The 18,788-nt window shown below is 45.5% G+C and overlaps 2 protein-coding genes and 1 long non-coding RNA gene across 8 annotated transcripts in view; 1 reads left to right on the forward strand and 2 right to left on the reverse strand.

Annotated features, from left to right (window-relative positions):
- Window positions 1-9,036, reverse strand: part of LOC134408147 (interferon-inducible GTPase 5-like) — a 55,995-nt gene extending 46,959 nt beyond the window's left edge. The window contains exon 1 of one of the 4 annotated variants that reach the window (XM_063140272.1): window positions 8,582-9,036. The gene's annotated coding sequence lies outside the window, so the exon portion shown is untranslated. Of the gene's footprint in view, window positions 1-2,501; window positions 3,345-8,581 lie in introns of those variants that run through there. The other 3 variants (XM_063140284.1, XM_063140283.1, XM_063140271.1) reach the window with 3 other exon arrangements.
- LOC134408149 (interferon-inducible GTPase 5-like) lies at window positions 1,517-13,750 on the forward strand. 3 transcript variants are annotated; one of them, XM_063140292.1, is made up of 2 exons: window positions 1,517-1,744; window positions 12,527-13,750. In XM_063140292.1, exon 2 carries the CDS (start codon window positions 12,555-12,557, stop codon window positions 13,740-13,742), a length of 1,188 nt encoding a protein of 395 aa, XP_062996362.1. In that variant the 5' UTR covers window positions 1,517-1,744; window positions 12,527-12,554; the 3' UTR covers window positions 13,743-13,750. The 3 variants fall into 3 exon arrangements, with proteins under 3 accessions (XP_062996362.1, XP_062996363.1, XP_062996364.1); XM_063140293.1 differs by having other exon boundaries at window positions 12,537-13,750; XM_063140294.1 differs by lacking the exon at window positions 1,517-1,744 and adding an exon at window positions 11,124-11,139.
- On the reverse strand, window positions 9,695-13,780 carry LOC134408154 (uncharacterized). The gene is made up of 2 exons (XR_010026082.1): window positions 13,668-13,780; window positions 9,695-10,951 (listed from the first exon to the last, which is right to left on the reverse strand). It is a non-coding gene; the product is annotated as an uncharacterized LOC134408154 (long non-coding RNA).
- Between the last annotated feature and the right edge of the window lie 5,008 nt (window positions 13,781-18,788).

An 18,788-nucleotide genomic window follows, 5' to 3' on the forward strand; every position in this document is an offset into this window, starting at 1 on the left:
GAAACAGGTACGTGGGATGAAGCCTTGTGATAGGGTGTCCATGGTGAATGGGCTGTGAGGTCACACATTTCCCCCCATCCCAAAGTTGCAAAATCTCTCTGCCCCCCCTTCCCATATTTACAATTACTTTGACAGGGAGATAGAGCTCCTTTACTTGTGCTGTTTCCCGCATGATTAAAACCTTGCATGATCACTGAGTAACACAACTGGAAACTTGGCATCTGCCAATACAGATAGAGAGAGGTCATGTGGAGTCAATACTTTCGAAACTCAGGAGACATGTGACAAACAGCCATAAGACGCGATTGACCGCAAAGGCTCCATGCCCTTATTATCACCACGGCACTCCACAGGGCATCCTGCTTCCCCCGCCCTCTCTCTCTCCCTCCCCATCCCTACAGCATATTCTGGCCAAACAACTGATTTACAAGAAACAGAAACTTAAGCTATCCAAGTTAGGTTTCATTTTCCTGTAAATCTGCCGTTTCACCAGCCTGCTCTGTGAAGTAAAGGAATTGTAAACAGGATGGGATTTCTGCTGGAAAGATCCAATCAACACAAAATATGTGATCAGAACCAATTTAATAGGCCTAATTCTCTCAAGGCAGGCTTGGGGGCTGCAGTGAAGGTACTGAGTCCTACCACGTCCTTGCAGAAGTGTAAGGAACTAACTCCTTGCATTTCTCAAGGTAGTGCTTTATCTTGTATTTTAACTAATTGTATAGAAAGAATTTTGACAGGTGAATTTTTGTTGGGTCAGAGTGCGGCAGGCAAGATCACAAATGCTTTAATAGGTTAATTGGTGGAGATTAATTTCCACCCCCCCCCCCCGCCCTTTTATATATATATATATATGGAAGCTATTTGGCTTCTGGTGTTGTTTTGCAATCGAGAAAGCAAAGGGCGTTTATGATTGACAGCTTTTCCAAACAATGACAGGGTGTCTCTTGTTTATTACATTGGAAGGAAAGGAACCTCTCCTGCAAGCATTGAGTCATTGTTGGGTAGGGTGACCATATGAAAAGGAGGACAGGGCTCCTGTATCTTTAACGGTACTGTAGAAAAGGGAATTGCAACAGGTGTCAATTGAAGTGGGTGAAATTCCCTCTTCATCACAACAGTTAAAGCTACACTAGCTATAGTAGAGTGGCCAGATACAAAAGAGGGCAGGGCTTCTGCAGCTTTAACTGTGTTGATGAAGAGAGAATTTCACCCTCTTCAATTGACACCTGCTGAAATTCCCTTTTCTACATTACAGTTAAAGATACAGGAGCCCTGTCCTCCTTTTCATATGGTCACTCTACACAGGACACGAGACCTGCAGTGAGAATTTCTCAGATTTGTTTTGCACATTGTGAACGCTTGTGAAGCTGCTTTGGTTTTGTAAATGAGACCAGACAAAGAAGAGCCATTTCACAAATTGCCCTGGAAACCAGAGCATGGTGTTTTCCCTCCCAATTCTCCTCTTCTGTCCCATTGTTAGATTGATCTAACACCATTGCCTTGAAAATGTACTCCCAGAGCTGGTTTGCCTGTTTGCTCTTTCATTCAGACAACAGGACTTTCACCAGTTGGCTGATAGATAGTTGGGAGAAGAAGCCAAAATATGACATCACAGCCCTATTATAAAAAGTCAGACATGAATCCCCAAAGTGTTAAACAAGAGGCAAAGCTGTCTACAGCCCTTCAGTCCACCTGGTAACCTCAGGAGAAGGTAGATTCCTACTGGTGCTTGAAGATCTTGGTAAGCAAACACCCTTTCTTTTCAGAGACCGGCAACATAGGCCTTAGCTAGACTTAAGTTTTATCACAGGATCGTCCCTGCCTGCACCCGGGATATCCTGTGTGTCATTTACATGAACAGGGATGACCCTGGGACAATCCCAGGATAAGCCTTAGGTAACACACACATTTATTTAAATTGCTGAAATAGTTTATAAGACAGTATTGGCATTGTATGGCCAGAGTGTTAGGCTGTAGCTAGACCTAAGGTTTATCCCTGGATCGTCCCAGGTGTCAAACCTGTTCATCTAGGTGACACACAGGGGATCCAGTGCTCAGGCAGGGGCGAACCCAGGGGCGAACCCTGGATGATCCCAGGATAAACCTCAGGTCTAGCTGTGGCCTAAGAACTTAAACACTCCCACGGAAATCAATGGGGCTTTCCCCATCGTCCTGTGTTTTGCTGTGATTTGCTTTTCTCACGCTCCACATTTTTCATCCCACCTCCTCCTATAAAACGAAGCGTCTCTTGATGGCCCGCTCCCGAGCGGCGATGCGCCCTAGGGAACCACGTACTGGGCGGACCCAATCTCTTGCTTTGCAGATCCGATTTTTCCCAGCCCCAGTTTTTCCTGCCGGGGCAAACGGGGCTGCCCCTGACCTCTCCGGGTTAACCACATCCAACAAGCCCGCTCTGCTCCTTTCCTTGTCCCGTCCCGGCCTCGTCCTTCGCGCGATGCGTTTCTCGCCCTCCCTCTCCTTCGCCGTCTTCCGCATACCTTCGTCGACAGCTCTGCTGCGATTCAGGGGTTGCAGGATACGGGTCCAAAACACGTCGGAAAGGAGAATGGAGGGAAGGGGATTGAAGGGGTTTCCTGAGGGGCGGCCTCGTTGCGACCACGGCAAAGTTGAACGCCTTGTGCGCCCTGCTTCCATGGACGTGTGAATTCTCTTTGCACGATGCGTGTGCGTTTATGGTGCCGAGGCGTCCGTGCTGACCTCTAGTGGGCCGAATGAGTTCAGAGCAAAAGATGATGCAAACTTAAAAATGAATGAAAGAAAGATAATTGGGGGAAGGGAAATTTGGAAACTGCGGTGGGGTTCACGTGGGGGCGGGGTGTGTGTGAAAGAGAGGAAATCTCTTTGTTTGGGTCAGAAATAAATCCGAAGCGGAGCAGCCTAATAGAGAGCGAAGGCTATTCCTGGAGGAGGCTATCCATGGCTACTAGCTCTGGTGGTGATGTGCTACCTCCAGTATCAGAGGCAGTAAGCCTGTGTGCACCCGTTGCTGGGGAACATGGGTGGGAGGGTGCTGGTGCACCTGTGTCCTGCTTTGTTGGTCTCTGGCCTACAGCTGTTTGGCCACTGTGTGGACAGAGTGGTGGACTAGATGGACCCTTGGTCTGACCCAGTGGGACTAGATGGACCCTCGGTCTGTTCTTATGATAAGGAATTTTGGTGAGGAATTGATCTCCTCCTCCATATCATTTTTGGACTCCTTGACTACAACACCCAGGCAACTTCCCCAACCCAAATAAATAAATAATATAACCTGCGTTTTGTAACATCTTGCCTGATGAAAGGATCTGGAGAGCTCGAAAGCTTGCACTTTTTGGGGTGTGGGTGTGATCATTGAGTTGTTAGTCTAATAGAGGTATTTGCAACAATATGGTTCCTGGCATTTATTTATTTTCTTTCTGCCTTTGTTGTAACAATGGGAGAGAGAACTGACACCTTTAGCGTGAGCTTAACTAGGAGAGAGAAGTGTTAAAGAAACGCGATGTGTGGGAGGAACGCCTGAATGGTTCAGCACGCGTCTAAGTGGGTGACGTGGATTGAGGGAAAGTGAAACTAATAAGATCAGAGACACAAAGTGAATTTCTTCTCGTTTAAGGAGGAAAGATAGTGGAAAAGTCTGCATTAAATCTGTAAATTCTGTGGGCTTGACTGTTGTAGTTTTTAAACCGGGGGGGGGTATATATAGATAATTCGATTCGATACGTTTCTAGGCTTCCAATAATATATTTACTTTTATTTATAGGCTATAAATAGGCTGCTTGCCGATTAATGACATCCTAAAGTGCAATCCTATACATGTTTAGAAAAATGTCCTAGAATTTCCAGCATTCCCCAGCCGGCATGGACAGCTGGGAGTTGTAGAATCTTTTTTTTCTTTTCTGTCTAAATAAGCATGGAATTGCATCCTTAGTCAATTCATTGTAAGGGCTTTTGTTGATTGATTAATTAAATCTGCATAAATTTGCATGGGGGAAATAGTTTTTTTATATTTATTTGGGGTCAAAAGAGTAGTTTTCTAGTTTGGAGCTCAGACCCACCTCTTTCTCATATTTATTTATTTATTTATTTCTTACATTTTTATACCGCCCAATAGCCGAAGCTCTCTAGGCGGTTCACAAAAATTAAAACCATAATAAAACAACCAACAGGTTAAAACAACCAACAGGTACTTAAGTTGCTAATTATTATTATTATTATTATTATTATTATTATTATTATTTATGTATTTATTTATTTCTTACCTGCCTCTTCCTCTGGATCGTGGCAGGGAACAACACTGAATACAAAAATACTATGAAATATATAAAACTGATTAAAAACATGTAAAACTAATACATTATTAAAATAACAGATATCTTAACTTTCGACTGGGTGGGCCTGCTGGAAGAGATAAGTCTTTATGGCTTTCTTTTAGTCTCACCGCTTTGCCTTCTGGGAAATGTGTGTCTTCTGACCGGCTATGCCAACCATGGCAGCCTCATTTCATGAATGGGCAAGCCCCCTTCGTAGGGAAGCCATTTTGTGTGAGCACTCATGACACTCCCATAAAATTTTCAATGTGCTCACCACCCATAAAGGCTGGGGACCCTTAGTGTAACTTAGAGGCTGTCTTTACGATGCCAAGTTGGTGCCACTCCACCACCAAACCCTGCGCTATCGGTGTTGCACAGTGGCAGCAAGTGGTCCTTATGAGGGGAGGCACGCAGGCTTTCCAGTGGCCATTAGGCTCACCAGGCCCGCTCCCTCCTGTGGCTTCCAGCGACCAATAGGAGGTCGCCTTCCACTCAGAAACGTCCCTAGTCTGGCTCCGAACAAGGACAGACTGGCAGAAGAGTCAGCCTGACCTCGCTCTGGCTGGAAAAGTCGGGTTAAGTCCTCGACTTCTCAGCCGTGCGTCTTCGCGTCTTTGTCCCGGGGTGGCTTTGAATCGGCAGCTGCGTCATATAACTGACGCAGCATGGACTCGGAGCCACCCTGGCGCAAAGACGACGTCAAGACAGCCCCCAGTCAGAAAGCATAACATCCATGCCTCTTTAATAGGACAATTTGGGTTGGGTTTCTTTCTAAACATGCATAGGATTAGGAACATAGGAAGCTGCCTTATAATGAGTCAGACCATCTAGCCCAGTATTGTCGACACTGACTGGCAGTGCCTTTTGAGGGTTTCAGGCAGGATTCCTTTCCTCGCCCTACCTGCAGAAGCTGGGGATCTAACCTTGGACCTTCTGCATGCAAAACACGTGCTCTTTCACACTGAGCTATGGCAGGCATGACTCTTAGGATTCCATGCTAAAACCATGCTAAGACCTGTTTTCCTCCAACCCTCCCCCACAAATGTTATTGTGATTCCTGTTCAATTGCTGCTATGTGGGTTGGAGATGTTTTATACAATGTGCAAATGAAAATAAGGAGAAGCTGAAGCCACCAACGCATTAAAATCCATGGAAAGACACACTGGGATGAAAGGAAGACAGGAACACGAGGAAGCAGGCTTTGGAATGAGATGGAATTCACTAATTGCAACGCAGGATTAATATGCAATCCATCTGATGAAAGGTTCGAAATGTTACTTGGTATATTTTTATAAGTTTAAAATCAATAAAAATGTTTTTGAAAAACATGTTTAATGCTACTTTTCAAAGCCTTTAGTAAAATCTAAATTTGCTGTTACCCTGTAGTAGTGTTTGTCTGTCTTATTGCTCTCACAGACGAATTCCCCATGTCTCCTAACTCAGCTCTCCGCCCATCCACCCATCCACCCCTTATAGAAAAGCGCCTGGCTTCTAAAAGATTCTTCACCATTTCCTGGTGGATATAGTCCCAAATGTTTTACCATGTAACATGAAAATTAGATCTCTTTGTGTTAAAGCCAGACCTGTTGTACCAATTGCTCTCCTTTGCCAGATGTACACCAAGCAGGATATAACACTTCGAAAATGTTTTGAAAATGGTCTATGGAATGTGTCCTGGGCCTGAGCTGCCATTTCACGTTTCATTTAAAAGTTTGCTTTAGATATCTACATATGTTAAGAACTTGTAAAATTGTAGTCTATTTTAAATGTTTAATGTTTTAATATTATATATATATATATATATATATATATATATATGTATGTATATATCTTTTCATATGTTTTAAAATGTATATATTTTAAATTTTGTAAGGCTTCATTGAGGCCCAGTATTAGGCAAAAGGCATAATAATAATAATAATAATAATAATAATAATAATAATAATAATAATAATAATAATATCTCCATGATTAAATTGCAAACTTAATTTTTGTCAGTCAGGAGGATTTCTTGTGGGTATTTATTTATCATTCCTGCTAATAGCAAACTCAGGTGTGGAGTGCCAAAATGGGGAGTCTCAGTTGTATCCCTGAGAAATAAGACTGTACTATTAGCATGTTTGGGGCAATCCAGAGATTTGCAGAAGTACAAATAAAGATTTTTGTTGCTGCTGCTGCCATTATTGAGCTGGGATTTGTAATCCTGCCGTGAAATCCTAAGTATGAGGAGTTTCAAACCTGGATCTTTTATTCTTTCCTTTGCCATTGCACAGCTGCGTATCTCCAGTTTATCAAAATCGAGACCTGCCACATTTGTTCCTTCCCAACCCGATTCATACTAGGGGTGTGCACGGACCCCCCGCTCCGCTTCACTTGCAGATCCGCCATTTTCCGGATCGGGCCGCTCCGCCCCCGCTCCGCCCACTTCCGCTCCGCTCCGCCCGGAGCTCCGGATCCGGATCCGGAGCTCCGTTTCCCCCCCCCCATAGGCTTGCATTGAAAGCTAAAAAATTATACAACTTTTTTTCTGTTCAAGTTAGAAACCTCATGTTTGGCACCATGACACTTCATGGGGATATACACACGCACGCCAAGTTTCAAAGCAATCCCATCATCCCCTGATTTTTGGCGAATTTTTGAAAATCGGGCACCCCACACACAACATCCCTGCGAGGTGGGCAGGGGAGGAGGGAGGGAAGGCAGGCAGGCATGCAGCTGGCATTTCTGGGGGCATAAGGAAGTGAGCCAAGGATAAGCCAGTAATGCATATAAAATGGAATAAATCAATAAATAAACAAAGGAGGGGTGGAATTAAAAGCAGCAGTGTTGCTCAATAAACAGCAAGAAGAATTTTTTTAAAAAGGCTATATCTGTCTTTTACCAGCAATAGCGGGACGTGCCCGGGGGAGGGGGAAGTAGCTGCCAGTTCAAGACACTGACAGCCACCAACAGCTCCGAGAAGAAGTAAAACGCTCACTTCGACTCAGAACAGGCATTGCTCCACCACTGAAAAGTGACCATTCACTTCAACTCATGATAGGCATTGCTCCACCGTTTTACTCTCTTTGGAAGGCTCTATGGCCTTCCAGTGCAGGAGAGAGTGGGGGCACGTCCACGATGAGATGCCCTAGGGGAGCTCATCCCCTTGCACCACATCGATTCAGTTGTTCACCAAGGTTAGGGTGGGGAGCAGTGCTGTGTTTCTATCTCTTATTCTTGGCTTAGTATATGATTTCAGGTTGTGTTTGTGCATTTGGTGGGGCTACTGTGTTAAAAAACACGGGGAAAAGCCCGTTCAGATGAAGAAAGAGAAGTTTCCCAGAATCCCAAGTTACCAGTTTTGCCTATGCCCTCCTCCAACTTTGGGATCATCATGACCTGGAGCTGACTCTGCCCCTCAGCCCTTTGAAAAAGGTATTTTTCCCGCCGATTTTTTAAAAACTTCTAGCCCGCGACCCGTACGATGCAGAAAGTTGAGAGTGGTCTCAAAATGACCCCCATCCACGACTCTCTGTGCACAATAATTTTCAGAATGATAGCTTAAACCCCCCCCCAGTTATCCCCAATTCTTTCCCTCAATGCAATCCTATGGGCGAAAAGCCGAAAACGCAGTTTGAGCCGTGCGGTTGACCCGATTTTCACAAAAACATTGCACGTGAACCACAGCACGCAGAAAGTTGAGAGTAGTCTCAAAATGACCCCCATCCACGACTCTCTGTGCACAAGAATTTTCAGAACGATAGCTTAAACCCCCCCCCAGTTATCCCCGATTCTTTCCCTCAATGCAATCCTATGGGCGAAAAGCCGAAACGCAGTTTGAGCCGCGCGGTTGACCCGATTTTCAAAAAAATATAGCACGCGACACGGACAACGCAGAGAGGTGAGAGTGGTCTCAAAATGACCCCCATCCACGACTCTCTGAGCACAAGAATTTCCAGAGCGATAGCTTCAAAAACAACGTAGTTATGCGCGATTATTTGCCGCAATGCAATCCTATGGCGAAATGTTTTCAAGATGGCGACCGGAGCGCTCCGCCTGAACTCGGAGCTCCGAAAAATGGTCGCTTCTCTTCGCCTTGCTTCTAGGGGGTCCACGGTCCGCTCCTACTCCGCCTCTGGGTAAGGCGGAGCAGGCCAATCCGCTACTGCTTCTACGCTCCTAATCGGAGCGGAGCACATCCCTAATTCATACTACCAGTAGCAGGGGGAGCCTGGAGAAGAGCAGGTAACCAACTTCTCTTATTGTTGCTATTGGTTGTACCAACCCACCTGACCTGGAAGTATGTTTCTCTCGGCACTGAAAAAACGGGTTTTGGGGATGGCTGGTTCCGCCATCTAACACTGATGGAGCAGAGCTGATTTCATACTGCAGAGAATAAGTGCAATGTGCTTTCTAGGGGTGTGCACGGACACCCCGCTCCGCTTCACTTCCAGATCCGCCATTTTCGGATCGGGCCGCTTCGCCCCGCCCCCGCCCCGCCCATTTCCGCTTTCCGGATCCAGATCGGAGCTCCATTTTTTCCCCATAGGGTTGCATTGAAAGCTAAAAAAGTAAACAACTTTTTTTCTGTGAAAGTTAGAAACCTCTAACTAAAAGTTTGGCACCATGACACCTCATGGACGTATACACACGCACACCAAGTTTCAAGGCAATCCCATCATCCCCAGATTTTTGGGGAATTTATGAATATCGGGCACCCCATTCAGACCCCTTGGGATAGCTCCGTCAATTTGCACGTTAGAAACCTCAAACTTGGCACCATGATAGCTTATCCACGTGTCCACACACACGCCAAGTTTCAAGGAAATCCTATCATCCCCTGATTTTTGGCGAATTTTTGAAAATCGGGCACCCCATTCAGACCCCTTGGGATAGCTCCGTCAATTTGCATGTTAGAAACCTCAAACTCGGCACCATGACAGCTTATCCATGTGTCCACATGGATGCCCAGACTCAAAGCAATCCCATCATCCCCTGATTTTTGGGGAATTTATGAAAATCCAACACCCATTCACAGCACCCCTTTCCATAGCTCCGTCAATTTGCACGTTAAAAAAACCCCTCAAACTCACCACCATGAAAGCTTATCCAGGGATACATACGCACGCCGAGACTCAAGGCAGTCCCATCATCCCCTGTTTTTTGGCGGGGCTTAAACCTGAAAAATTTGGAACTTCCAAAACTCCAAGTGAGCGCAGGAAGGACTTCTCCCCTGAGACAAAGCCGCACACACACAACATCCCTGCGAGGCGGGCAGGGGAGGAGGGAGGGAAGGCAGGCAGGCAGGCAGCAGACATTTCTGGGGGCATAAGGAAGTGAGCCAAGGATAAGCCAGTAATGCATATAAAATGGAATAAATAAATAAATAAACAAAGGAGGGGTGGAATTAAAAGCAGCAGTGTTGCTGAATAAACAACAAGAAGAACTTTTTAAAAAAGGCTATATCTGTCTTTTACCAGTAATAGGGGGACGTGCCCGGGGGAGGGGGAAGCAGCTGCCAGTTCAGCTCATGAAAGCCATTGCTTCACCAACAGCTCTGAGGAGTAAACGCTCACTTCAACTCATGATAGGCATTGCTCCACCACTAAGAGAAGTAGAATGCTCACTTCGACTCATGATAGGCATTGATCCACCGGGTTACTCTCTTTGGAAGGCTCTGATGGCCTTCCAAGTACAGGAGAGTGTGAGGGCACGTCCACAATGAGATGCCCTAGGGGAGCTCATCCCCTTGCACCACATCTTTTCAGTTGTTCCCCAAAGTTAGGGTGGGTAGCAGTGCTCTCTTATTATTGGCTTAGTATATGATTTCAGGTTGTGTTTGTGCATTTGGTGGGGCTACTGTTTTAAAAAACACTGGGAAAAGTCCGTTCAGATTAAGAAAGAGAAGAATCCCAAGTTACCCGTTTTGCCTATCCCTTCCTCCAACTTTGGGATCATGTGATCATGACCGGGAGCTGACTCTGCCCCTCAGCCCTTTGAAAAAGGTATTTTCCCTGCCGATTTTTAAAAAAATTCTAGCGTGCGACCCGCACCACACAGAGAGGTGAGAGTAGTCTCAAAATGACCCCCATCCATGACTCTCTGAGCACAAGAATTTTCAGTACGATAGCTTAAAAAACAACCCAGTTATCCCCAATTCTTTTCCGCAATGCAATCCTATGGGCGAAAACCGCCGTTTGACCCGCGCTGTCCGTTTGTTTACCCGATTTTTAAAGAATTCTAGCACTTGACCCACACGATGCAGAGAGGTGAGAGTAGTCTCAAAATCACCCCCATCCACGACTCTCTGAGCACAAGAATTTTCAGAACGATAGCTTCAAAAACAACCCAGTAGTTATCCACGATTGTTTTCCGCAATGCAATCCTATGGGCGAAATGTTTCAAGATGGCGACCGGAGCGCTCCGCCTGAAATAGGAGCTCCGAAAAATGGGCGCTTCTCTTCGCCTTGCTTCTAGGGGTCCGCGGTCCGCTTCTACTCCGCCTCTGGGCAAGGCGGAGCAGGCCAATTTGCTACTGCTTCTACGCTTCTAATCGGAGCGGAGCACATGCCTAGTGCTTTCCTCCCATGCTCTTCAAGATGAAGTCCAGGAGTCTCGCTGATTGGGTCTGTCCAATCTCTTCACTCTGCACCTTCTTCCTACAGACAACAACAGATACAAATAGCAGCTGTGGTGTGTGTGTGTGTGTGTGTGTGTGTGTGTGTGTGTGAGAGAGAGAGAGAGAGAGAGAGAGAGAGAGAGAGACAGAGACAAAGACAGAGACAGAGACAGAGTTTTATCAACAAAACCAGCACTGGGACCAAATTACACCTGCTTTTTAAAAAGGGTGCTTATCATAGTGTGCCGTTTTCCTGTTCTAAATGAGGTTGTGCTCCCTCAGAAAGATCAGGTACGTAGTTTGGGCTGCTCCTGGATTCACAGTTGTCATTAGAGGCCCAAGCAACTTTTGTGGAAAGGCGTGCTTATTACCAATTTTAGTTGGCATGTCAAGTCTGCCGTTTCTTGGACAGGGATAACCTGGCCATTGGAGTCCATGCATTCGTAACCTCATATTTAGATCAGTGTAATCCAGTTTCTATGGGGCTAGCCTTGTGGTTGGTCCAGAAACTGCAGCTGGTGCAGAATGGGGTGGCCAGGATGCTGACCAGGATGCTTGGCTGTGCACCTGTGACACAAGTGTTGAAGCATTTACACTGGCTGCCTATTAGCTATTGACCTATGTTCATTTTTTTTGCTGGTGTATAAAGCTTGGTTACCACCTTAATCAGCTTCACAAATATGGACCTGTTTTATTACTAAGCTTGTCAGAGAAGAACTAAACCAGCTTATCTGGTGTGAAGGCATGGGGTGCTGCGACTTTGATGAAGCTAAGCTGGTCTAGGCCTGGTCAGTTTCTGCAGGTGTGACTACCTGGGAACCCCATGTACATGGATTTCTGCATTGAGCAGGGGGTTGGACTCGATGGCCTTGTAGGCCCTCCCAAATCTACTATGCTATGATTTATGGTTATACAGCAACTGATGTTTGGTTGTCACCTGGAAAATCTCACCTGGTGGAATGCTGCCCCTTGGTATGTGGGAAATACTAACTGTGGCATGTTTTAGGCACTAGTTAAAGACCCATCTTTTCAGTGAGGACTTCCCTGACTGCTTGTGCTGCTCGGCATTTTCACTGCCAGTTTCCTAGATTTAAAAGTTTAAACTGAGGATCGTTACCTTTTGATTTTAACTTATTTTAATTGAGATGTTTCCCCTATTTTTTAATGTTTTAAACCACTACGGCCTGGTTCAGACAACACGCTAAACCACGTGACTTAATCACAAAATGGTTAATGCAATGCATTCCATTAACCATTTTGTGGTTAAGCCACATAGTTTAGCGTGTTGTCTGAATGGGTCCTTTGTGATTACTTTTTTAATATCATCAAGTGGTTTATAAACGATTAAATAATAATAAAAAAGTATGGCCCTGAGAAAAAACATGTCAGCCCATACCAAGATTTTGGGTGCATGAAGGAATGGCCATGGAGGGGGGATCTTGCACCTTATTCAAATAGTGATCTTAACTCCAATATATATTGGATATCAATCTAGTTTTCCACCAATGGAGGAAGTTTCAATAAATCTAATTCCCCAAATGGGAGATGGTCAAAGATGCCATCTCAACACTGTCTATGGCAAGCTAGCAATCACAGTATCTCTTTTCTTTCTCAGAATAAGTGAGCCAGCAAGAATCAGCACCATGGATAACACCCAGTCAAAACAATTTCCAAAAGAACTTGACGAATTGAAGGATGCTTTGGCTAAAGGCAATATTCCAGACTCTGCAGCTAAAATTAAAGAGGAATTGGATTTACTCGAAAGGACCACACTTAACATTGCCATCACGGGATTGTCAGGTGCTGGTAAATCATCTCTTGTCAATGCCCTACGGGGTATGACAGATTATGAAGAGCGCTCAGCTAAGACTGGGGTTACAGAAACAACAAAGCATCCAATGGGATACCCACATCCTGTTTTCCCCAATGTCACCATATGGGATCTACCAGGAATTGGAACATCTATGTTTAAAGTAGAGAAATACCTAAAGCAGGTAGGATTTGACAACTATGATTTTTTCATCATCGTTGCTAGTGACCGATTCACTGTGCATGACAGCAGACTGGCCCATGAAATAAAGAAATTGAATAAGAAGATCTACTATGTGCGCACAAAACTAGATGTCAGTTTAAATTCTGAAGCGAGGAAACCCAACTTCAATGAAATGCAAACCCTTAAGAGGATAAGGGAATATTACTGTGGAAATTTGGAAAAAGCAGGAGAGAGTTCTCCAAGAGTTTTTCTAATATCGAGATGGGATTTGAGCAAGTATGATTTCCCCCTCCTGCTACAGACCTTGGAGAGTGAACTGGAAGGTATCAAGAAAGAAGTTCTGATTATGGCTATGCCGACTTTCTCAAAAGAAAGCATTAGAAAGAAACAGCAAACTATGGAAAGTCTTATATGGAAAGTATCCCTTCTCTCCTGTGCTGTTGGGTTGACTCCTGTCCCAGGCCTTTCCCTTGCATGCGACATTGCCATCTTGGTGAAAACAATGAAAGATATGTACAAGGTCTTTGGCTTGGACGACGATTCTCTTCGTATGCTTGCGCACCATGTTGGCAAACCTTTTGATGAGTTGCACTCTGCAATCAAAAATATCCCAAGTGGTGGTGAGATCACCATTCAATTTGTAAGGGATAGTTTGAAAAAATCACTGTTATGGGGAACACTGACAGTGGTAGAGCTGGCTCTGGATTTTGTACCCATTGTAGGCTCTGTGTTTGGGGGAGCTAGTTCTTTGGCAAGCACTTACTGCATACTGAAGAGCTTCCTGAGAGATGTTGTGAAAGATGCTGAGAATGTTCGGGCAAAAGCTTTTGAGCGTTAACTGTGAACAAGCCAAGAAACCCATCTGGAAAGAGAAAGTCAAGCACACAGCATATGAATATATCTTCTCTATATTTCAATTCAATTTATCACTGTCCTCTGGGTCTTCCCAATAGCAACCAATTCTCCCCACCCTTTGATTGCTACTGAAATTCAACTCTCCCTCTTTCCCACCAAGCTCCTGGGGTATGCTGCCCACTCCTGCTACCACAACTGTCTTTCTCCCACTCCTGTCTTGACCTCCTATAACCATGCTTCAGCCCTCTGTACAATGAAACTGCCCTCACCCAAATCACTGGCGGTAAAGTGACTTCTCTGCCATCATTGATACAGCTGAGAACTCTCTCTCTTGGTTGATTCTGTTCATTCTCCAGCCAGGACTCTGTGATAGGGTGGTTGTCTTCCTGCCTATCTAACAATTGTTTCAACATTTCCAGTGGGGGAAGCTCTCCCTCTTATTTGCCTCTTTCTGTTGTGGTTCTTCTGGGATCTATTCTCAGAACTCAGCCGTCTGCTACTCTCACTCTGCACAATGTCCTAGTGTGACCCAATCAAATCCCCTGTCACCCAATGACACCAATATGTGAATGATATCCATCTCTCCACAGCCTCATCCCCAACTGCTTGACTGATATTTAGGCTTGGATATTTCACCATCTTGTCAAATTTGGGATTTCTAAGTCCAAACTTCTCATCTTTCATTCCAAGCCCTTCTCTCCTTGTGTACTGTCCATAGTAGTGGTAGGAAAAACCAAAGTGAAAGGAGCAAAGCCCCCAAGTCAAACAAAAGAATGGAGAAACACACCCAAGTCATAGTAGTGGTAAGGACCATTTTGGGGCCGGTGGCCATATTTAACAGCTTGAGAAAGTGCTGTGAGTGGGTACCACCACGAAATAGAGTTTTCATGGTTGCTGGATGCACTGTAGAGGAAAGCGCCAGCCTCCAGCTGTCCGCTGTCCTAATTTCAGAAGAATATCCCTAAGACTCATGTGTATCCCAGAGGCTTTTGTGGGGAATGATAGCAGCAGTGGCAGGCTTCCACTTTGCACTGAAGCAGTCCCAAATTAATATTTGTTAGTTAAAAATGTAAATAGGAGGAGTAGGGCATCTTGGTGGGGGCCACGGAAGATGTACAGGGTCACACTGGTACCTACAGGTGCCACGTTGCCTACGCCTGGAGGGAATCTACACGTCGTACTGAAGGTGCTTGCGTGCGCCTCCAGTGCGCCCTCAAAACGATGGTGTAGATGGAGAAAGAAGAGACGGAGGAAGAGGTGGAGGACGAGGCGGCTGGGGAACCGGCCGCGTCCTTGCCACTGGTGCTGCTGGCGCCGCCTCCCCGCCGGCCTCCTGCTGCCGGGGTAAGAGTGGAAGCTGAGCTCTCCGACCAGGGTGGCTCTTACCCCGGCAGCAGGAGGCCGGCGGCGGCAAGGACGCGGCCAGTTCCCCAGCCACCTCCTCCTCCGCCTCTTCCTCCGTCTCTTCTTTCTCCGTCTACACCATCGTTTTGAGGGCTCACTGGAGGCACACGCAAGCACCTTCAGTACGACGTGTAGATTCCCTCCTGCTCCGCAGCTTTTGACAACTTCACCATTCGCCTTATTGAAGAGGGACAACGCTTTGGATGTATCTTCAACTCCCCCCACCCCGAAATTCCATCTGCCCCAAAGTTATGACACGTCTCCCTTTAAAATATAGCAAAAATTCAGCCCTTTCTCTCTTTCACTGAAAGTCTGGTAGTTCTGAATCTGGTCCTCTGTCACCTCTGCCACAACTCTGCTGCAAAAAACATTTGCATCAATTGTCAGTGTTTGGGTAACTATGGAGTCTTAGACCTGTTCAGATGACACGCTAAGCCATGGCGGTTAAGAGCTTTGAGCGAAACATTAAGGTTGAGTGTGTCTTGTGAACCAGTCCTAACCATGGTGGCTCCATAACCATGGTTTAAACACGCTCCCAAACCATTTGCTGCAAAAGGATTAGCAGCCTAACCATTTCTGATGATAGAGCTTGGATTTATTTCCAAGTCTTTGATTTTTCTGTTCACTTTAGGTTTTACCTTTAGCTGAATAATACTTCACATGCCCAGAGGAATGTAGAAATGCTTTAGCTTTTATGTGCAAGTAATGTGCAGGAGGAAGTAAAAGGGAGAATTAACCAGTATGTTTTAAGTTTAGTTGTAAATTGCAAGCAGTAAGCAGAAGGATAAAAAGGAGACTCATAACCATGTTAAATGCTCAAGTCATTATCTCGCTAGCTACATTTGTAGTGCCAGCTTTGTCAATTGCAATTCTTTTAATTAATCTCTTTTTTTTTTGTTATTTTCTCTTTCCCTGTAATCACAGAGGATGTTTCTAATGCTCATATAACCAACATGCTACTTTCTTTAACTTTGTAATTTTCTTCAATAAAGCATTTAACAGATTTCAGTTCACAATTTTGTCCGTGGTGATGTTTGTCTGTTTGGATTTAATTCAATTTATTTATTTATTTATTTATATTTTTTTATTACATTTTTATACCGCCCAATAGCCAAAGCTCTCTGGGCGGTTCACAAAAATTAAAACCATAATAAAACAACTAACAGTTTAAAAACACAAATACAAAATACAGTATAAAAAGCACAGCCAGGATAAAACCACACAGCAAAAATGGATATAAGGTTAAAATACAGAGTTAGAACAGAAAAAAATAAATTTAAGTTAAAATTAGGTGTTACAATACCGAGAGAATAAAAAGGTCTTCAGCTGGCGACGAAAGGAGTACAGTGTAGGCGCCAGGCGGACCTCTCTGGGGAGCTCATTCCACAACCGGGGTGTCACATTCAGATTGATTAGCCACCTAAGTGCGTAGAGTACCCATTTGGTGTAGGTCTGAAGTTAAGCAAGATCAAATTAACACATCCCAGAATTATCTATTCCATTTCTGTCAGTCTTGCTGATTTGGTGCAGCCAGGCTGATAGGACCAGTAGATTCAGGACTAATGTAGGGTTTGTGACTAGGCAGTGGGGGAAATGTACCTATGTGCTGCTGAGTGGTTAAGTGGCTGCTTTGGGAGGCGTCCGGTGTGGATTTTAATCAATGGTGCATCCTTTCTTTTGCCCCTGACATCACTCCCTCTCCCCAGACATTCAGGGTTGGTTCCAGAGAGGGGTCCATCTCGGCTCAGACAAGCAGCTCTGGTGTCACCACTGCAGACATTCATAAAAGGAGAGAGAGGGATCCCCCCCACTTCCCATAGTGGGCTCAGTCTCCTTTCTGCAGCTCCATAGCCCCTCCCTACCCGATGCCCTTTGGAATGCGCCATGGAGGCTGTGGGAATGGGGGTGCTGTGGTGCCTTTGTATGAAAGAATGTAATGTGCCAGGGAAAGGGGTTAGAACCACCCCTCTGCCAAAAGTGGTCACATGCCAAACATTCCTTAATGGTGGACATCATGTGCTAGCTGACAAAGAGAAAAACTTTCAACCAATGGAGCATCAAATGTAAGCTATGACTCATTGAGTTTGTGCACCTTAACCTGCTAATTGAATATAACTTAACTTGCTAACCCCACCCTGACCAATCAAAGGGTTAGAAAGAAACTAACACCCCCTGAGTAATCAGGGCATCTATATACTTTAAGATTCCTTTGTTCAGGGTGCCTCCATTTTGCATGTCATCGGAGATACTGCAGTATCGGAAGTAAACGATTAAGAGAATTCTCCAGCCTTGTGTGTTTGATTAGATATTAACGCACTGGGGTAGCGAGCCTTTCACCCCTTTGGGGGACAACACTATGATAGGGTGACCATATTTGGGAAACCAAAAAAGAAGACACCTAGCGTGTGTGTGGGGAAGCAGCTTTCTGAGTCCCGCAGAAAGTACGTTATTCCCCCGCCACCTTAAAGAACCCGATTGGAGTGGAGGAGGGGAAAGGATTTCATTCTGCACCACCACCATCCACTCCAATTGGGGCCTTTTCTATAATGTCCGCGAATGACCCACTTTCCCCTTTAAGGCCTCAATTGGAGCTCGGGGTGGGGGAATGATGTGCCTCAAGAAAGCATGTCATTCCCTCCTGCCATGCTAATGGCAGCCTTAAAGAGGAAGGTGTGTCATTCCAGGACATTATTGAAAATTATAGAAATTCCCCCCTGACACCATGGAAAGAACAAAAACCAGGACAAATCCGGGGAAATCCTGACAGTTGGTCACCCTACACTATGGGGGTGCCTGTTGCAATGCAGAAGGTGTGGCGTTGGAGTGGCCAGTTCATAGTGTCCTCATTGGCCGTCTCCACATTTCCATGTGCTGCACATTCCATGGGTGTCTGTGGCAGAGGTTTGAGCTATGCTGGAGGCATGCCCATCATTTCTCTGCCAAGTTATTCTCTTTTGGCGTTCCCCCTCCCCTCCCAGGCTGAGTGGGGGCAGGATCCAGAGGAAGGTCTGTTAGTATCCCCTCCCCTAATGGCCGGCTCCAGGGGGTGGCAAGGTTGGACATTCGCCAAGACCCCAAGGTCAGCAAAGGGCCCACCACCCTAACAGTGCCATCATGACCATTTTGCACTGAGACTTCAAGAAAACCAGATGCTGCCTAACAGAATTGCCAGCCACCATGTCCTGCTACTACAGGTCGAGGGACGGATGCACGGAGGGGGTGCCATGCTCCAAGGGTCCCCCAAATCCAGAAGTCACCACAGTCCCACAAGGATTTGCAGTCATAAGATTGCTGAGCCCCTGAGACTTCGATTTATCCAGCAGGGCTCTTCCTCTTTTTTGATGTTCTTTGGGGCCAGTAGAAAACTTCCCCATCTGTTTCATCCCGAGACTCAAAGCATTCAGACTTCTGCCCCTTTCTGAAATAAATATGAGAAAAGGTAGAGAGGTGGTTTCTCTGCCACCCCCTCCCCTCGCCGAAATAAATCTAACAGTTGCTTTTAGGTGTAAATTTGATTCTGGTGCCTCCCCGTCATTCAGTAAATTACAGAACCACGTTCTGGCTTTTGCTCTTGACAAACCTCTTAAGGGTTCATCTTTCAGCCACTTTTTACTTTCGCTTTCTA

This window comes from Elgaria multicarinata, chromosome 13 (assembly GCF_023053635.1).
Source record: "Elgaria multicarinata webbii isolate HBS135686 ecotype San Diego chromosome 13, rElgMul1.1.pri, whole genome shotgun sequence".
NCBI lineage: Eukaryota > Metazoa > Chordata > Lepidosauria > Squamata > Anguidae > Elgaria > Elgaria multicarinata.